This window comes from Pongo abelii, chromosome 4 (genome assembly GCF_028885655.2).
Source record: "Pongo abelii isolate AG06213 chromosome 4, NHGRI_mPonAbe1-v2.0_pri, whole genome shotgun sequence".
NCBI lineage: Eukaryota > Metazoa > Chordata > Mammalia > Primates > Hominidae > Pongo > Pongo abelii.
The window spans coordinates 74,330,456-74,348,780 of NC_071989.2; the positions used below are offsets into that span (position 1 = coordinate 74,330,456).

Consider the following 18,325-nt stretch of genomic DNA (forward strand, 5'->3'; position numbering starts at 1 on the left):
TAAATTATAATACATAATGAACGAAATAGAATATTCATAAATTGCTTCTCCCTTCACCTGCCTACCCACCCACCCATTAAGGCTATTATAAATAGTTGGCCGGGCACAGTGGCTCACATTTGTAATCTCAGCACTTTGGGAGGCTGAGGTGGGTGGATCACCTGAGGTCAGGAGTACGAGACCAGCCTGGCCAACATGGTGAAACCCCATTTCTACTAAAAATACAAAAATTAGCCAGGTGTGGTGGCATGCACCTGTAGTCCCAGCTACTCAGGAGGCTGAGGCACAAGAATCACTTGAACCCGGGAGGCAGAGTTTGCAGTGAGCTGAGATTGTGCTACTTCACTCCAGCCTGGGTGACAGAGCTAGACTCCGTCTCAAAAAACAAACAAACAAAAAACCCAAATATGAATAGTCAGGGATTCTGTTCCTTAGATGAGTGCTAGAAATAAGACTCTTCTCTACATGCAGAGGCCCAGAACACAGCCTTTTGTTCAGAGCAGTATCTAGCCTGTGCGCAGGCTGGAGGCCAGCTATCAGGATGTTCCTTTCTGAACTTCGCAATACCCTTGTTAAGTTAGTTCCCACTTAACTTGATTGAAAGCAGGAAGTCAGTAGGTTCTGGGAACAGGATCGAGCTTAGGGACGTTGGGATTATGAGTGTCCCCTGAGTTGCCTGTAGCGGCAACACAACCCAGTAGTTAGGGGCAGGAGATCTGGATTCAGGTGGGCCTGGGGGTGAATTCTGGCTCTGCCTCTTCTAGGAGTTGATTGTCCTCTGCCAAGTTACTTCACCTTTCTAAATCTCAGATTCTTCATCTCCAAAATAAAGACTATGATAAGGTCTGCTCATAGGATGTTGTGAGGTTTGCATGAGGTAATGCAGATAATGCATATGCCATGGCACCTGGCTCAAGAGTAAGCATTGTTCATTAGTTCTCATTATTAACAGCAAAACATCTGCCTCTGAGAACAACCATCATGTATTATTTCTCTGGGATCCCTGCCAAAATAAATATAGTCTCAGAAAGGGTTACACATTTATGCGTTTAAGCAAAATATCAGAAAGCTATTAAACAGAAAGCAAGAAAATTATGATGAGGGCAGGAGTGGGGAAAGACCGGCGGGAGATCTGGAGACTTCAGGACTCAAACATTAATATGGAGATTCCTAGGCTGTATGGAAGATCCAGTTCCTACTTCTTGGTTTTGCCTTCTAGGAACTGGCCTGACTAGAAGACTCAGTTCATTACATCTTTAGATTTGATGAAAATCTATTCACCAACCACGACTCATCTTTTATTCTCTTTTAACTCCACAAGACCTTAATTTAGTAGTGACAGCATTAAAAATTATAATTTATCAAGCATATCATTTGTGTAAGGCACAACATAAACATATATTTTATATATATATATGTTAATCCTTTTAAGTTCAGTCATGTGTTGCTCAATGATGGGGATATTCTCTGAGAAATGCATTGTTAGGTGATTTTGTCAACGTGCAAACATCATAGAGTGTACTTTCACAAACCTAGATGGTATAGCCTATTGTACACCTAGGCTACATGGTATAGCCTATTGCTCCTGGGCTACAAACCTGCACAGCATATTACTGTACTGAATATTGTAGGCAGTTGGAACACAATGGTAAGTATTTGTGTATGTAAATATAGCTCAACATAGAAAAGATCCAGTAAAAATATAATATTATAATCTTATGGGACCACCTTTGTATATGTAGTCTGTTGTTGACCAAAACATCATTATACAGTCCATGACCGTATATAAAATGTCAGCTTTATATAGACAGCAAAACATAAGCTCAAAAAGATTATGAAACTCATGCTGGGTCACATAGCTAGTTGGTCTAAGAACAGGTTTATCTGACTCCAGAGCCACTCTATTTCAACAATATTCTTAGCATCTAAATGCAAGAAGTTTCTACCTGTCTCTGACTCTGTATTCTTGGCTGACACCACTGATAACTCAACTTGGAGCATCACAGTGAGGTTTCATTTCTTTAAGAGTTTGCTGTTCCACCTTGGAGAAGGGGATCTATGTTTTTTAAAAGGAGGTTTCCAGAATGGCATCTGAATTATCTAGAATAGCCTGAATTATCCCTTTATACTTTCTGTCACTATATATTCCTCCTCAAATTTTGTAAAAGTACACAAGTGAAAAGGTGATTTTAGACACACCAAGAAGTTTTAAAGCCCCATTATTACAGAAAACTGAATGTAATCTTCAAAATATTAGTACCAGTTTTAAATTATATTGGGGCATTCAACCCATCTACCACTTTTAGCTTAGCTAGAGAGGACTGATTTGCTGTGCTCATTGAAATTATGCTGATGTCATTGAGAGGCCTTAATTATAAAACTTATTTCATTAATCTGCCTCATCCTTAAAGCCCAGTGAAATTATGAAAGCCTTTTCTCTTCTACCCTTGAGCAGTACAACTTACTATTGTTTAAAAAAAACACACAAAAAAACAAAACAAAACAAAACAAACAAACAAAAAAAACAAAAAACACCAAAAAAAACCCAACAACAACAACAAAAATACTCTGGAAAAGTTGTATATAAGTTAAATCACACATCCCATTGAAATTAAAACAATAACAAATGTTCTGTTTTAATTTCTGAATGATTTACAGTTGGCATTGATTTCTAGCTGATACTTAAAATGTTTAAAAATTCAAAATTCCTCTATACCCAAGTAGTGCATAATGTACAAATAAATAATACTAAGAGATCCATTAAAAAGAATTACTTAGTTTGAGTTTTTTTTGGTATTATAATCACTCTGTAGTTAATTTGTTTTGAAGGTTTGAGCTTTACTGTCATATTTTCTTCATGCAAACACACTTATATCTATCTACTTACTGCTTTCTAAGTAGTGGAATCTGAGCCAGTGGGTCAAGGATTTTAAGATGAAGGAGGCTTATTTTCTCTTCGACTATCATCATGTACCAGCTAAGTACTCTCCTAGGAGAAGAATGACAAGACACCCTTTCTACTCTTTTCCTGTGAGGATATCGGAAAGGTAAGAGGTCCTTATCATGTGGTTTCTAGTTAACATTTTGTAAACCTAATTATTCTCTCCTCTTTTTACACCCCACTCCACCCCTGAAAGAAAAGTTACACTTTACCCAGGACTAGAGACTTCTGGTGGGAATGACTTTAAGGAGAATTCCCAAATTCTCAGGGAGACTTGGGAAGACATCAAGGGCTGAAAGCCAGCCCCTAGGCCCTGCAATGTGAACTGGATCCATTATTAGAATCTGAAGTAATTTGCCAGGCATGCTGGAGTGGTTCTCATTGGTAATCTGGGTTTTGGTAGAGTTGAATGATAAAATTACACAACCTGTTTCATAGGCAACACATGAATCTACTTAACATTGATGTCCCAATGAGTTTTTCCCCAGGTGCTTTACATTAATCTTTCAAAACTCTGACCTAAAAGACATGCTTTCAAAATATACTGAATAGAGGTTTATGAATTTAGAATGCAATTAGATTCAGATTAATTGTGACTTTGAAGGCTTGATTTGGTCCAAGAAATACAAGACCAAGTCCTCAAATGCAGGGCTTTTGCATTTATGTCATTGAGTGTTACAAAGCTTGCCTACTTGTCTCACTGGAGTTGGGAGATATCCTTCATGACCAGGTTGGACCATCAGCATCTCTCTTTGGAGAATGCATGCCCTCTGTTCCTGTAAACTCCTTATGTGGTTCAGAAGAAGAACACAGTAAGTGAAGAGTTATGAGTTAAGCACCTAAAGGTCTATCTTTTGGATTTAAAAAGTACAAACAGCTGTGCTTCTGACAAACTGCCCGTGGAAATGCAGAACCTGATGAGAAGTGAGATAGCAAAGGCTGTGCATGCGTGGCACAGGAGTTGGGGTGGGGAATGTGAATTCAGTGTCCTTCTCCTAATAAAGTTGTACTTGATCCCTTGACATTTTACATATTCAGACTAGAAAAGGATGAAATGGCAACTTTTGCTTGGGAACCTAACATTATTCATTGTAACAGAACAGTCCACCAGCTTGTTTTTATCTTTGAAGCAAGATGATATCGGCTACCGAACTTTACACTGATTTCAATTTCCCGTAGACTAGACCGTTCCTTTCTCTCTTCGCTTTCTCAAGTTTCTTTTTATTTAGTCTTATTCCCTGGATGCCACCCACATTCAACCTGGAGGTGGTATAATCTCAACCCAAATCCAGGGTTCCCTCCAGACCAGACAGCCAGGAATGCGAACTTGCATGCTAAGTGAATTATGAACTCTTTGAAGTGGTAAAGAAAAAAACTGGCCTTCCTCACCTCTTTGAAACCAAAGTCTTCAAATGACCTTTATCGTTCCTTGGCTGATATTAATACATCAGGTTCCACATTAAAACCCAAATGCAGTAGCTAGTTTGACCAAAATTTTCGGTTTGAGATTTCTGGAGCTGCCTAAGCTTTCCCAGAGCTATTTACATGAGGGAGTCTGAGAGCCACCAAAGCCACCATTAGACATCCTGGGCTGGTAAACAATTGTATACTAACCACACCTTTCCTGGATTGGTTACCAGCCCATGGCACACCATGAATCATGACCTGTCAGCAATAAATACTCTGTGACAGAGTTCCTTGTGCTTTTGAGAAGCTGAAAAGACTCACTATATAAACTACAAGGGAACTTGAAACTGCATGAAAGATGAATAAAATGGCATTTTGGATAGAATTTCAGGTGAGCTTGAGTAAGTTAGTCCCAACTGACATATGTACTTTAAAAAATTACTCTGAGTAGTATTGCAAATGTACTGATACCCAGGGTGTCTTTAATTCACTTTTAGCAGCAACATAGTGTTACCCTCATCAGTGGCAGTCTGTCAAGATCACGCCTATAATGTTTTAACCCTTTGCCAAAGGCTTTCAGAAACAAAAAACTAAAGCAGATGTTGAACACAGCAAATTGTATCTCCCTTCTTCTTCCTCCCATTTCCCTCTTGCTATTTTAATTTTTTGAAACCCTTCTTCTGATTCCCTTGTTATCATTTGTTCCTTGACCTCCCTCCATTTCTTCAATCTCTCTCCATTTATTTTATTTTTTAATCTTATTCAAATTCCATTATCTTATTAAAGCTTCAGAGGACTAATGTGTTTAATTTCCCTACAGATGCCTGAATTCCTTCATGATTAATGATGGTACACAGTTTCCTAAATCTGAAATGTGGGAGTCATCCTGAACGCCTCCATATCTCTCATCTCCATGTCTAATTGTTCATCAGGCTCTTTTTATTCTCCTTTCATTTTATTATTTTTCCCCCAGTTCATCACTCTCCTTTTAATCCCTACAATATCTGCCTTAGTTCACGCCTCCCTCCTCTCTTGCCTGGACTCTTAGAAAAATTCTTTCTCATTCTACTCCCACACAAGGCTGCCCTCCCTCTGCTCCATTACCCTTCTGTCATCCTGAGCATATCATGCCCCAGTTTTTTTTCACTTGTTCCCTATAACCCAAAGATAGAGTCCTAGCTTCCTTCCACTACATGTGGAGTCTCCAAAACCAAGTCCCTGCCTCTCTCTCTGTAGCCTCATCTGCACTGCCTGCTCATCTGCCAACCCACCGCAGCGATAGTGAACTGCCTCTATGCCCCTGTGACTGCACACACTTGTCCTCTGTCAGGAATGCCCCGCATTTCAATGTCTTCTGGGTAAACTGTTTCCTACCTTCCATGTCCAGCTCAGCTTGCCTTCTCTGTGATGCTTCTGCTGATTACCTGCTCCTCTGTGCACTCATGGTCACTTCTTCCCACGCCTGGAACAGTACTGCTCATATTGTCAAAATTATTTGTATGTTGCCAATCCTACTAAACCTTTGAGAACAGGGAACCTGTTGTATTGCGTTCATAGTCTTGGTTCCTAGCACATGGTAAGTATGTTTGCTAAGTAAATAAATTAATGATTGGATGAATGTAGGATGTTATTTAAAAAATCGTAAGCTTGAGGAATGGACAGGCGGATATATGCACATATATGAAAAAGCGTGTTCAGTCAATGATAATGCTATGGTTTGGTGCAAAAGTAATTTCAGTTTTTGCCATTAAAAGTAATATAATCTAGATGGTGGATGTTCATTGTAAAATTCTTTCAGCTTTGCTATATGTTTGAAACTCCTAATTTTTTTCATAATGAAATACTGATAGGAGGGAGACCATTACCTAAACCTTGATAGTCAAAACAATTCTCAACATTCTATCTGTGGCCCATTTAATTCATAGAGATTCAACTGAAAGATTATTTTAGATCCCAGTACGTCTCCCCAAATCCTGCCCTGTCTTGGGGTAGGGCTGAAGTGGTTTTTCAGTAGCCTCATACTATGAGTCATGGGAATTTGACTGTGCTGGAGGAAAGGGGATCCTCTTCCACCTCTTCCAGTCTCCTGCATTAACCAGAAACCGCTCCTTCTCCAACTTTCTTTTTTTTTTTTTTTTTTTGAGACAGAGTCTTGCTTTGTCACTCAGGCTGGAGTGCAGTGGCGCAATCTCGGCTTACTGCAAGCTCTGCCTCCCGGGTTCACGCCATTCTCCGGCCTCAGCCTCCCGTGTAGCTGGGACTATAGGCGCCCGCCACCACGCCCGGCTAATTTTTTGTTTTTAGTAGAGACGGGGTTTCACCATGTTAGCCAGGATGGTCTCAATCTCCTCACCTCGTGATCCACCCGCCTCGGCCTCCCAAAGTGCTGGGATTACAGGCGTGAGCCACCGTGCCCGGCCTCCAACTTTCTTCTTAACTTTTCCTTGCTAAAAGGCATTTCTTTCCTCCATTTTTTTTTTTTTTTTTTGAGACAGAGTTTCGCTCTTGTTGCCCAGGCTGGAGTGCAATGGCGTGATCTCAGCTCACTGCAACCTCTGCCTCCCAGGTTCAAGCGATTCTCCTGCCTCAGCCTCCCAAGTAGCTGGGATTACAGGCATGTGCCACCATGCCCGGATAATTTTGTATTTTTAGTAGAGATGGGGTTTCACCATGTTGGTCAGGCTGGTCTTGAACTCCTGATCTCAGGTGATCCGCCCACCTCAGCCTCCCAAAGTGCTGGGATTATAGGCGTGAGCCACCACGCTCGGCCTCTTTTCTTCCTTCATCTGCCTCCTACAAACCATAACGGACCACGTTTGCATTATTTTCACACTAGAACCTCTTCTCTCTTTTTATTTATTTATTTATTTTGAGACAGAGTCTCACTCTGTCACCCAGGCTGGCGTGCAATGGAGTGATCATGGCTCACTGCAACCTCGACCTCCCAAACTCAAGTGATCCTCCTACCTAAGCCTCCCAAGTAGCTGGACTACAGAGGCGTGCCACCATACCCAGCTAGTTACTAAATTTTTTGTAGAGAAGGAGTCTCCCTATGTTGCCCAGGCTGGTGTCAAACTCCTGGGATCAAGCAATCCTCTCCCCTTGGCCTCCCAAAATGTTGAGATTGCAGGTGTGAGCCACCGTGCCCAGCCTCCTTGTCTCTTTTGAAATCTATGTTATCTGTCCATTCCATATCTCTATGGATGAAAACTTGTAATTCAGCTCATAATATTTTACTCACTTTTCCCAAGGTACACACTGGGTTTTTCCAACTATGTGTTACATAGATGGCTTACTGATTACTTAGTCTATGAAGCCTGCCTTGATGGATAATGTTAAGTCATTGGTCCTTCATTTGAGCACTTGTGTAAACTGCTCCACACAACACATTTCACCTTCCTTTCTTAAATTTTTTTGAATTAAAAAAATTTTCATTTAAGTATTTGCCCTGAAAGACTATGAACTTATAAATATATTTAAATTTTCCATAATAAATAGCAGAGGCTGGCCACAGAAAGCATTCAATAATTAGCTGCTGATTAAATGAACAAATAGTTTCAGATATTTAAATGCATTCCATATATGCTATTGGGAAATTAAAGAGAACACAAAACAAGTTATGACAGACGTATCATTTGTACTTTAAATCTAATTTTGTAAAGAGAGTTATCTTCTTTCTTTTAAATGAGTTGACAGGTTTAGATAATAATGATTCTAACATGAGTCATACTTTGCAGGATTAATAATTTCCTAAAAATTTCCTCCTTTACTGAGAAGTCTAAATATATTGTTTTTACTGCTTACTTTAGAATAATATTAATAAAAAGCGATTTAGCCAGGTAGATGAAATAACCATGAGGTGTTTCTCCAAATAACCCAAGAAACCTCAAATTAACACATATCCATTTTAAGACAATTCCCTTAAGGCAGAAATTAGCACAGGTACAAATGATATTCTGCCTACTCTGAAAATAGTTTTGAAACTTATTAAACATAAACTGCAAAGTTTATCTATAATGATTATGCATTATAGAGAAGATTTTGGAGAAATTATTAAAATTGTCTGAAATGAAGCTATGAGCATAACTCCCACAGACATATTGTTTTAGGCATGTCAAAAGGCAGTTCTTTCAGCAATGACTTAGGCTTAATCTATTGAATTAGGCTGACAGTCATGCCAGAAATGTTTTACTTCAAAATCAGAAACTCTTGCTTTTATGTCAAAATACCCTACTTTAAAGACTAAATTAAGAATAGCATGTAAATATAGTTGAAATGGACAGGTACTTGGACCCTACCAAATGTGGGTTCAGATCCTGACTCTACTACTTCCTAATCTTTAAATTAGGCAAATCACTATCTTCCCCTGTGCCTCACTTTCCTCATTAATAATACCAACTCTTAGAAGCTTGTTGTCAGGATTATATAAGATACTACACACACACACCCACACACACTTGCAGAGAGAGATCTATTTGTGTATGTGAGATATATAAGACAGATAATATATATAAAGGGCCTAACATAATACCCAACATGGAACAATTTAATATGATAGTTATATCCTGTCTCCTACCTTAACCTTGTATCTTCCAATTCTGAAAGAAAAAGAGAACCCCAAACTCATGTGATCTATTGCTAACTTACAATGGATAAAAGAAATTATTTGCTGGAGTCTTACAGAAGACAGATTTTGTTCTGTTTTGTTTTGGGGGTGTTTTTCTGAGACAGAGTCTCAGTCTGTTGCCCTGGCTGGAGTGCAGTGGCATGATCAGGGCTCACTGCAGCCTCAACTTCCTGAGTTCAAGTGATCCTCCTGCCTCAGCCTCCCAAGGAGCTATGACTACAGGCACATACCACCATGCCTAGCTAACTTTTTTATTTTTTGTAGAGACAATGTCTCACTATGTTGCCCAGCATGGTCTTGAATTCCTGGGCTCAAGTGATCCTCCCACCTCAACCCTCCCAAAGTGCTGAGATTACAGATGTGAGCCACTGCACCCAGCTGAGAGATTTTTTTTTAAAGATAATTTAAAAGACAATTTTTTTCCAAGAAAAATACTTTTGTTTGTTATGGATTTTGAGCCCTTCTCAAGAGAGGGAAAGCTAGATTTCCAGAATCTAAAGGAACAAAAAAGAAGTAGCAGTAAAGCCAGAGATTCTGCAAAATTTAAAGCCGTGATTTTTAATTAATGTAGCATAGGGTTATACATTTTTGAAAGGGTAAATTATGTGTATAATAAGTGCATTGTGTTGAGGTTTAAGTATAAAAAAACTGACCATTTGCAAAGATGCAAGGTGTCTGGATCTTGTCATACAAGATCACTTTCTTAAAACAAAATTCCCAAGAAAACACTTTTAAATAGTGAGTATAATTTTTAAGAATCCTTTGAATTAGACAGAGTTGATCAAAAGAAAGAGATCTCTCTTGAAGATGTTTATAAACATATAGTTTTCACTTGAAAAATATTAACAAATTATTTGACTATATATTAATGATAGGTTTTTTTCAGGGCCTTATAATTTAAATTTGTGGCTTCAGCTGTTGTTCATGTGCATATATTTGACCCTCCTGTATTTTCATGTGAGAAGGCAGTCTAAACTTCTGCACTACGCCATCTTTGTCTTCACATTCCTGATAATTTCTGTCATAGTGACTCGCACATAGTAGCATTCAAGCAATTCCTAATGAATGGCTAAATGAATAAAGAAATTACTTTCATTTAAATAACAGATTTTAAAAAGTCACGATTGTGGCCGGGGGGTGGGGCATCTGCTGTTAATAAAGGGATTTCCCAATGAATAAAACACAGAAAGAGAAATTCCAGAGCACAAAGACCTTTGTCCTCCTTTATAAACAGCTACATAATTATTTTTCTACTTTTCTACGATAAGAAAATTAGCATTTAAAATGCAAGTAGTTTCAAACATATGCTTTCATTATATGTATAACAAGAATGAATTTAAATCTTCAGAATGATAGAGATCCACTGTCATATCCAAAAAGAAACAGAAGTTTGCACTTCAAGAGTAGTTCATTAGGAAACAGCTCTAAAGTCCTACTATAAATCAAACAGAATACACGGCTGGATATGATCTTAGAGATTATCTACTCCAATTTCTTATTTTATAGATAAACTTAGCTCCAGAGAGGTTAAGTGACTTAACAAGGTCATAAAGTTACTTAAAAAGTCAGGAAAAAACTTTGGTTTCCTGATTGCTGTCTGCATATAAGCAGCTTTCACAAATGCTCTACTCAAACTACACTACAGTAGTGGGTTTATTGTGCTCTTCAAACCCTGGGAACAGTAAAGGTGGGTCATTAGAGACTACAGGCCCCTCCTCCATGGAAAAACTCACCTTCAGTATTAGAAATGGGGGTACTGTCACATTTGCTTTCACACTGCTGCATTGATGGAGGCCGAACGGTTTCTGGACAGTCACTAGATGCCTGTCCGGTGTAGGAGAGACACTGCACAGTTCTCATCTGCTGTCCAAGGCCACACTGAGCAGAACACTAAATCCAAAGACACAAAGAAACAAAACATTAATCTCAACAATTTTCAGGAGGTAAAAAATACACTATGTCATTTCAAATACAACACAATATGAACTTTTTTTTTTTCTTTTGAGACACAGCGTCTTGCTATGTTGGCCAGGCTGGTATCAAACTCCTGACCTCAAGCAATCCTCCTGCCTTGGCCTCCCAAAGTGCTGGGATTACAGGCATGAGCCACCATGCCCAGCCACAATATTAACTTTTTTTTTTTTGAGACGGAGTCTCGCTCTATTGCTCAGGCTGGAGTGCAGTGGCGCAATCTCAGCCCACTGCAAGCTCTGCCTCCCGGGTTCACGCCATTCTCCTGCCTCAGCCTCCCGAGTAGCTGGGACTACAGGCACCTGCCACCACATCTGGCTAATTTTTTGTATTTTTAGTAGAGACGGGGTTTCACCATCTTAGCCAGGATGGTCTCCATCTCCTGACCTCATGATCTGCCCGCCTCTGCCTCCCAAAGTGCTGGGATTACAGGTGTGAGCCATCGTGCCTGGCCACAATATTAACTTTTAAAGCCCACATGTGGTTCATTTTTGAGAGGTGTATGATTAGGTCATTCTACTATCAAACTGGTTTGGAAAGTCAAAGATCATGTTATTACCCTAGCAAATAGACTCAATATACTTCCCAGAAGATAATACATAGAGATTTCTTGCTATCACTCCAACAATTCCCAGCAAGGCTGGTGAACTCTAGCAGGAGTGTCATGAGAAAATCCTTGTGATGAAGTAGAATAATGAGAGATTGTAGGGCTAGGAAATCACTATTGCTCCCTATTTATTATAGGTGTGCAGGTAAATAACCTGATGGCTTATTGGAGTGTCCTGTATGTGATTAAACTATTAGTTCAATATAATAGCAGTGACAGCCGTGGAGCCTGGTGATGGGGTCATTTAAAAAAAAAAAAGAGCTTAAATAAGTCCCTCAGGTTTTCTAAGGGATTGCCAGCCACACAAACCTGAGAAGTAGTCTGTGTTCTCAAATGAGCGTGTCTCCCTCTCCTTTTGCATCTACTCTGGGATTCAGTCACTTCAGGACTGAAGTTACTGTCCAAGAGGCTTAGTTTCATTTGGGACTGATCAGCTGCTGAGGGTGAAGAATGAAGCTGGGTTAATCTATGGGCCTGCCATCGAGAATACCAGAAAGCCTATGAAATTTGGAATCAAAGGCATGAGGAAGTAACTGGTGCCAACACAGGGAATGGTGATGTTTACAGAGTCAACACATTGAAGCCCTGTTGGATTTGTTTGCAAAAACTCTGAAAGCACCCACAGGACTTGTAAGGATATTCATGACGAGCCTTAAAAATATATATATTTTTGGCCAGGCGCGGTGGCTCACACTTGTAATCCCAGCACTTTGGGAGGCCGAGGCAGGCAGATCACGAGGTCAGGAGATCGAGACCATCCTGGCTAACATGGTGAAACCCTGTCTCTACTAAAAATACAAAAAAATTAGCTGGGCATAGTGGTGGGCGCCTGCAGTCCCAGCTACTTGGGAGGCTGAGGCAGGAGAATGGCGTGAACCCAGGAGGTGGAGCTTGCAGTGAGCCGAGACTGTGCCACTGCACTCCAGCCTGGGTGACAGAGCAAGACTCTGTCTCAAAAAAAAAAAAAAAGTTTTCATACAGGATGACAAATAAATGTACTATAAAATATATTAAAGCATCTTTGAAAATGTATTTTCACTGGTTATTTTGAATTTTAGGAAACTGAGTTGAAATTGTAAATGGGAAGAAAAGGACTTAACAACATTTAAAAGAATAATCTCAAATTGACAATGGTAAATTCAGCAAAATTACTAAAACACAAAAACTTTCAACTGACTTTTATACAGTAGACTGCAGCAAAGAATATAGAGAAGGAAATGCCTGCCTGGTTTAAAATAAAAATCATGTAGCATGTCTGCTCTGATTCTTTAATAGCATCATATCAATCATGTGTTGTGAAGCTGTCACACTTCTATAGTGAAACATAATTTGACACTTAACTGTATACAGTGCTTAACACTGTCATGTGTATTCTACTTGAGCATTTTGTAAATTAAACTAAATACTGCTATAGAGAAGCCAAGCATTACTTATTTTATGATTATATTTCTTTTGTCTCCTCAAAGTGCAGAGCACAGAGCAAGTATACTTAATTCCCTTCATGGGTACTGAAAATCTTTGCCCTCTCCAAAATGAAACAAAAGAGGTGTCTAGATGTTACTGTACTCTGGAAATATTGAATTTTGGCCAGAGTTTTGGCAACTACTTATATGAAATGCCATTTTTAATAAGTAAAGGCAGACCCAGAGCACAAACAAAATCATGCTGGCATAAATCACAATATGCCATTATGATTTATTTGAGTCTCAAATATTAGAAAATGACTTGCTACAGGTCAGTTATGAAACTACAGGATAAGGGCATTGATTATGGTTAGATATTTACTTTCTGGGGCATTATTTTTTAATGTAACCTAATAGATTTCTTCTTTGACATTTAGAAGAACAATACTTAATTTTCCTTCTATCTAAGTATACCAACTTGGTCTTTTTTATTAAGAATTTTTTTAATTGGAAAATAAAATTATGTCTGTTTATCATGTATGATATGATGTTTTGAAGCATATACCCACTGTGGAGTGACTAAATCTAGCTAATTAACATATTACTTCACAAAATTTTAATATTGTGCTGAGAACCGACTTGTTTTTATAGAATTTAAGGTGGCCTACAGAAAGATAACACAATTTAAAAGTAGATAAGACAGAAAAAAGAAAAAATAAGAACTGGAACTTAAGGTGGAAATGAGTCTAATATAAAAATACATACCAAAATTCCTATATACTGGTTTCCCAATTCATAGCGTCCATCAGATAAAAACAAATCAATTCATGAATAAGTATTAATAATATTTCAAGGATTGTCAATCACATCATCAAACTAATTAAAAACCCCACAACTTTTTTGTGAGTTTAAGAGTAATTTTCTTGGTTGAGTGCGGTGGCTCATGCCTGTAATCCCAGCACTTTGGGAGGCCGAGGCAGGCAGATCACGAGGTCAGGAGATCGAGACCATCCTGGCTAAGATGGTGAATCCCCGTCTCTACTAAAGATACAAAAAATTAGCTGGGCATAGTGGCGGGCACCTGTAGTCCCAGCTACTCGGGAGGCTGAGGCAGGAGAATGGCATGAACCCAGGAGGCGGAGCTTGCAGTGAGCCGAGATCGCGCCACTGCACTCCAGCCTGAGCGACGGAGCGAGACTCCGTCTCAAAAAAAAAAAAAAAAAAAAGAGTAATTATCTCTATTTTGCAAGTGGGAAAATGAAGACACTGGTGTTAACAGATTTGTTCCTTTTCAGTTGAGAGCTGGGACTAAAATCCAAAGTTTTGGTAGCTTGTTCAAATCTCTATCGGTTATTCTATTTCTCTTTTAATTTTAACCTACAATGGATCTGAAGTATAGAATCTGAAGTGGGAAGTGTGTGGGTGTGGGAGAATCACTAGCTCACTCTGTATGTGTCCACATGTGGCGGCTGTGGTTTGTGCACTGTTTCACACTCATGCCTCAGACTTCTACGTGTTAATTCTTACTCATCTCTCAAGCCCTTACAATGACCACACAAGGAACCTCAGGTTTGTGTCTCAAGGTGCTATTTTAGCAGGAGCCCACAGTACAAACGCCTTACCTGGCCCCAGTCTCCTGTGACCCAGCGAGGAGGAGGGCAGCGGCCCAAACTGCAGCGGATGCGGACAGGAGGTTTGCTTTCCTCTGGACATTGTGTAGCTGGGAATGTCTTAGAAAGGTCACTGCTCTTGCACAGAACAATCCGATGCTTGAATCCTGGACCACATTTTGGAGTACACTGGAAATAAAACAAATAGTAATGAATCACGACAGTTTAAAGACAGGAAAATTTGAGGAAAGTCTTTCTTCACGTAAATGTGTTTCAGTATAGAATATACACATATACTAAGTTCTAGGCAAAGTCTCTCAGATACAAAGTTCTTTAAAGTTTTTAAGCAGAGGTACTTTTATCTTTTTCTTAAGGTCTTGAAGAGCTAAATCCAACATTTGCTTTTCTTGGCTAACTCATTTTCTTGCTCTATTGGGGATAGGTTGATTCCTCTATTCCTCTCTATCCTTAGCCTCGTCAGCTGCGATAAGATTCTGCTAATTTTTGGAATGTGGAAACCTTCGTTTCCTACTTGGTGGGCGTAGTCTTCTAAAAGGAATTTGTATGTTATTAGTAGACCAAAAGAACTTGTCTCTGTGAAGCAAGTTCAGGGTTGATTTAGATAAACTATTCTTATGTCGGGTCACTAAGAATACTCGGTCACAGGTGAAGATTTCTTGCACAGAAAATCTCTGGACTTTTCCCTGTCCATCAGTTACAAATCTAGGGAAGTTGTTCTTTAGAATTGGGTCTGTTTGTTCTTCATACTGAGGGAAGGATGTTTTTCCCTATGTCACAAATCTTATGTACCTCATCTCCAGGTGTTTCTAGAAGTCACCTATTTAACATGGTAGCTGACTTGAGTCTTCCAGCTTTCTCCCCTGTATGTCTGGACCCTTCCTTAAAATATGTAATTCAGGCTGGGCACAGCAGCTTACACCTCTGGGAGGCCGAGGTGGGCAGATCATGAGGTCAAGAGATCAAGACCATCCTGGCCAACATGGTGAAACCCTGTCTCTACTAAAAATACAAAAATTAGCTGAGTGTGGTGGTGTGTGTCTGTAGCCCCAGCTACTTGGGAGGCTGAGGCAGGAGAAGTGCTTGAACCAGGAGGCGGAGGTTGCAGTGAGCCGAGATTGCGCCATTGCACTCCAGCCTATAGACAGAGCAAGATTCCGTCTCAAAAAAAACAAAAACAAAAACCTATACTTCCCCTCAATCAAGTGAGGACTTTACCTGCAACATCTGGAAGCACTGTATATATACCTTTCATGCGAGAAACATTTCCAGATCTCCTACAGGAACTACACTAGACTGGAGAGATATAAAAATGAATGAAATAGGAGCTCAGCTGTTGGAGACGTGAGTCTTGCCGAAGCTCCTGGCCGAATAAAGCCCTTCCTTCTTTAACTCCGTGTCTGAGGGGTTTTGTCTGCGGCTTGTTCTGCTACATTTCTTGGTTCCCTGACCAGGAAGCAAGGTGATTAATGGACAGTCAGATGGTCGAGGCAGCCCCTTAGGCAGCTTAGGCCTGCCCTGTGGAGCATCCCTATGGGGCACTCCAGCCAGCTTGAGCGATGCGGATCCTGAGAGCACTCCTGGGTAGGCAATTGGCCTGGTGGAACGCCTCGCCAGAGGAGCACGTGGCAGGCCCCCGTGGAGGATCAATGCAGTGGCTGAACACCGGGAAGGAACTGGCACTTGGAGTCTGGACATCTGAAACTTGGTAAGACTAGTCTTCGGAACTTGCCCACTCCATTTGAGGGGAAGCGTGGCCTGATCACCCACGGTCTGCCTGTACTGGTACTTTGGTTTTTGTTTTTGACTTGACTTGGATTGCTTGATACTTTGGTTTTGGTTTTGACCTGGCTTGGATTTCTGGATACTCTTGATTTTGGTTTTGATTCTGGGTTTGGTGTAAACTGTAAAAGTGTGTGTGTGTGCCCTTTTTACTCGTTCTTTGTTTTGTGGTGTGAGCATGGTGTTTTGTCTCGAAGAAGCATGGGTCGGGCACAAAGTAAGCCCACCCCACTAGCAACTATGTTGAAAAATTTCAAGAAAGGATTTAAGGGAGATTATGGTGTTACTATGACACCAGGAAAACTGAGAACTTTGTGTGAAATAGACTGGCCAGCATTAGAGGTGGGTTGGCCATCAGAAGGAAGCCTGGACAGGTCCCTTGTTTCAAAGGTATGGCACAAGGTAACCTGTAAGCCAGGGCACCCAGACCAATTCCCATACATAGACCCTTGGTTACAGCTGGTTTTAGACCCCACAACCCCCCACCAGTGGTTGACAGAACAGCAGCATAAGTGGCTGGCAGGGGCAAGGAAAGACCAGCAGAGAGAGACAGAGGAGAAAAGAGAGAGAAAAACAGGCAAAGAGAGGGAGAGGAAGAGACAGACAAAGAGGGAGTCAAGGAGAGAGAGAGAAAGAGGCAGAGAGGCAAGAAGAGGCAGAGGCAAAAGCAAAGTCAAAAAGAGAGAGACAGAAAGTCAAAGAGAGAAAGAAAGAAAGAGAAATACACAAGTAGTTAAGAAAAAAAAACAGTGTACCCTATTCCTTTAAAAGCCAAGGTAAATTTAAAACCTATAATTGATAATTAAAGATATTCTCCGTAATCCTGTAACACTCTAATACCACTTTGTTGTCAGTGTAAACAAGGGCGTATTCCCAAAAGCACTGAGGCCTTCCTATCAAAAATCCTTAACCCAGTAACCTGTGGATGGCCCAGAAGCATTCAATCTGTAGGCAACTGCTTTGCTAACAGAAAAAAGTAAAAAAAAAAACTTTTAGAGGAAACCTCATTGTGAGCACATCTCACCAGTTCAGAAGTATCCTAAGGAAAAAAAAAAGGATGATTTAACATTAACCACTGAAAATTCCCTTAACTCAGCAGGTTTCCTAACAGGGGATCTAAATCTTAATTACCATACAAAGGTCTGACCAGACCTAGGAGGAACTCCCTTCAGGACAGGACAATCGATGGTTCCTCCCAGGTAATTGAAAGAAAAAAAAAAACCATCTATACCAGTTCTAAGTTAATTTGGGCTGAACAAGGTCTTATTAATAGCAAAGGATAATTGAAATCCAAAACTTAACAAGGTTTTCAACAAAAGTAAAGTTGGCTAAAAGTTAACAGTGTAACATGTATTATAGTAACTTCTAATCCGTGGCCTTAGACAGTCTAGTCCACAGACATAAAAGAAGTTCGCTTTGGAAAAGAATGGTTATCATCTTCGAAAAAAAAAGGGAAAAAAGGGGGGGGGGAGGGCAGAATTTATGTAAAAGGAGTGTTATATGGGAAATTCTTGTCCTGAAATAAATTAACTGGTTGTTTAAAGAAAGAAATGTTTGTAATAAGTCAGAAAGTTGAGGCATGTCGAAAAATTGTCTGTGAAAGTCGTGAAAGAAAAAAATGTTATTAAAAAAAAGAATTTATGCAAGAAATGTTGTATAATTTAAAAGTAACTAGGCCTCCTGAATGTAAAACAAAACAGTTTATGTGCAAGGTGTATAAGGAAAGTAAAATATACCTTTGGTAAAAGGATTATAAGGAGGCATAAGAATGTAAATTTTTACCTACATTAAAAGGTTAAAAAATATGTATCGTTTTGAAGATTTAAGCAAGTTTTAAAACGTTAATTGTAAGGAAAATTCTGTATGTAAACATATTGGCTAAAGTTAAAGGGGTATCATCCAGTTTTTCTGTGAACTGGACATTAAAGTAAAAACACAATGGGTTTTTCTTAAAGCACT

The 18,325-nt window shown here is 39.7% G+C and overlaps 1 protein-coding gene across 10 annotated transcripts in view; it reads right to left on the reverse strand.

Moving 5' to 3' along the window:
* Positions 1-18,325, reverse strand: part of ADAMTS6 (ADAM metallopeptidase with thrombospondin type 1 motif 6) — a 331,685-nt gene that overhangs the window by 5,080 nt on the left and 308,280 nt on the right. For 8 of the 10 annotated variants that reach the window (XM_024247310.3, XM_063724116.1, XM_054556407.2 and 5 more), the window contains 2 exons: positions 14,579-14,755; positions 10,709-10,865 (listed from right to left, as the gene is read on the reverse strand). In XM_024247310.3, the coding sequence (XP_024103078.2) occupies positions 10,709-10,865; positions 14,579-14,755 (334 nt within the window). Of the gene's footprint in view, positions 1-10,708; positions 10,866-11,862; positions 11,991-14,578; positions 14,756-18,325 lie in introns of those variants that run through there. The other 2 variants (XR_010139960.1, XR_010139961.1) reach the window with 2 other exon arrangements.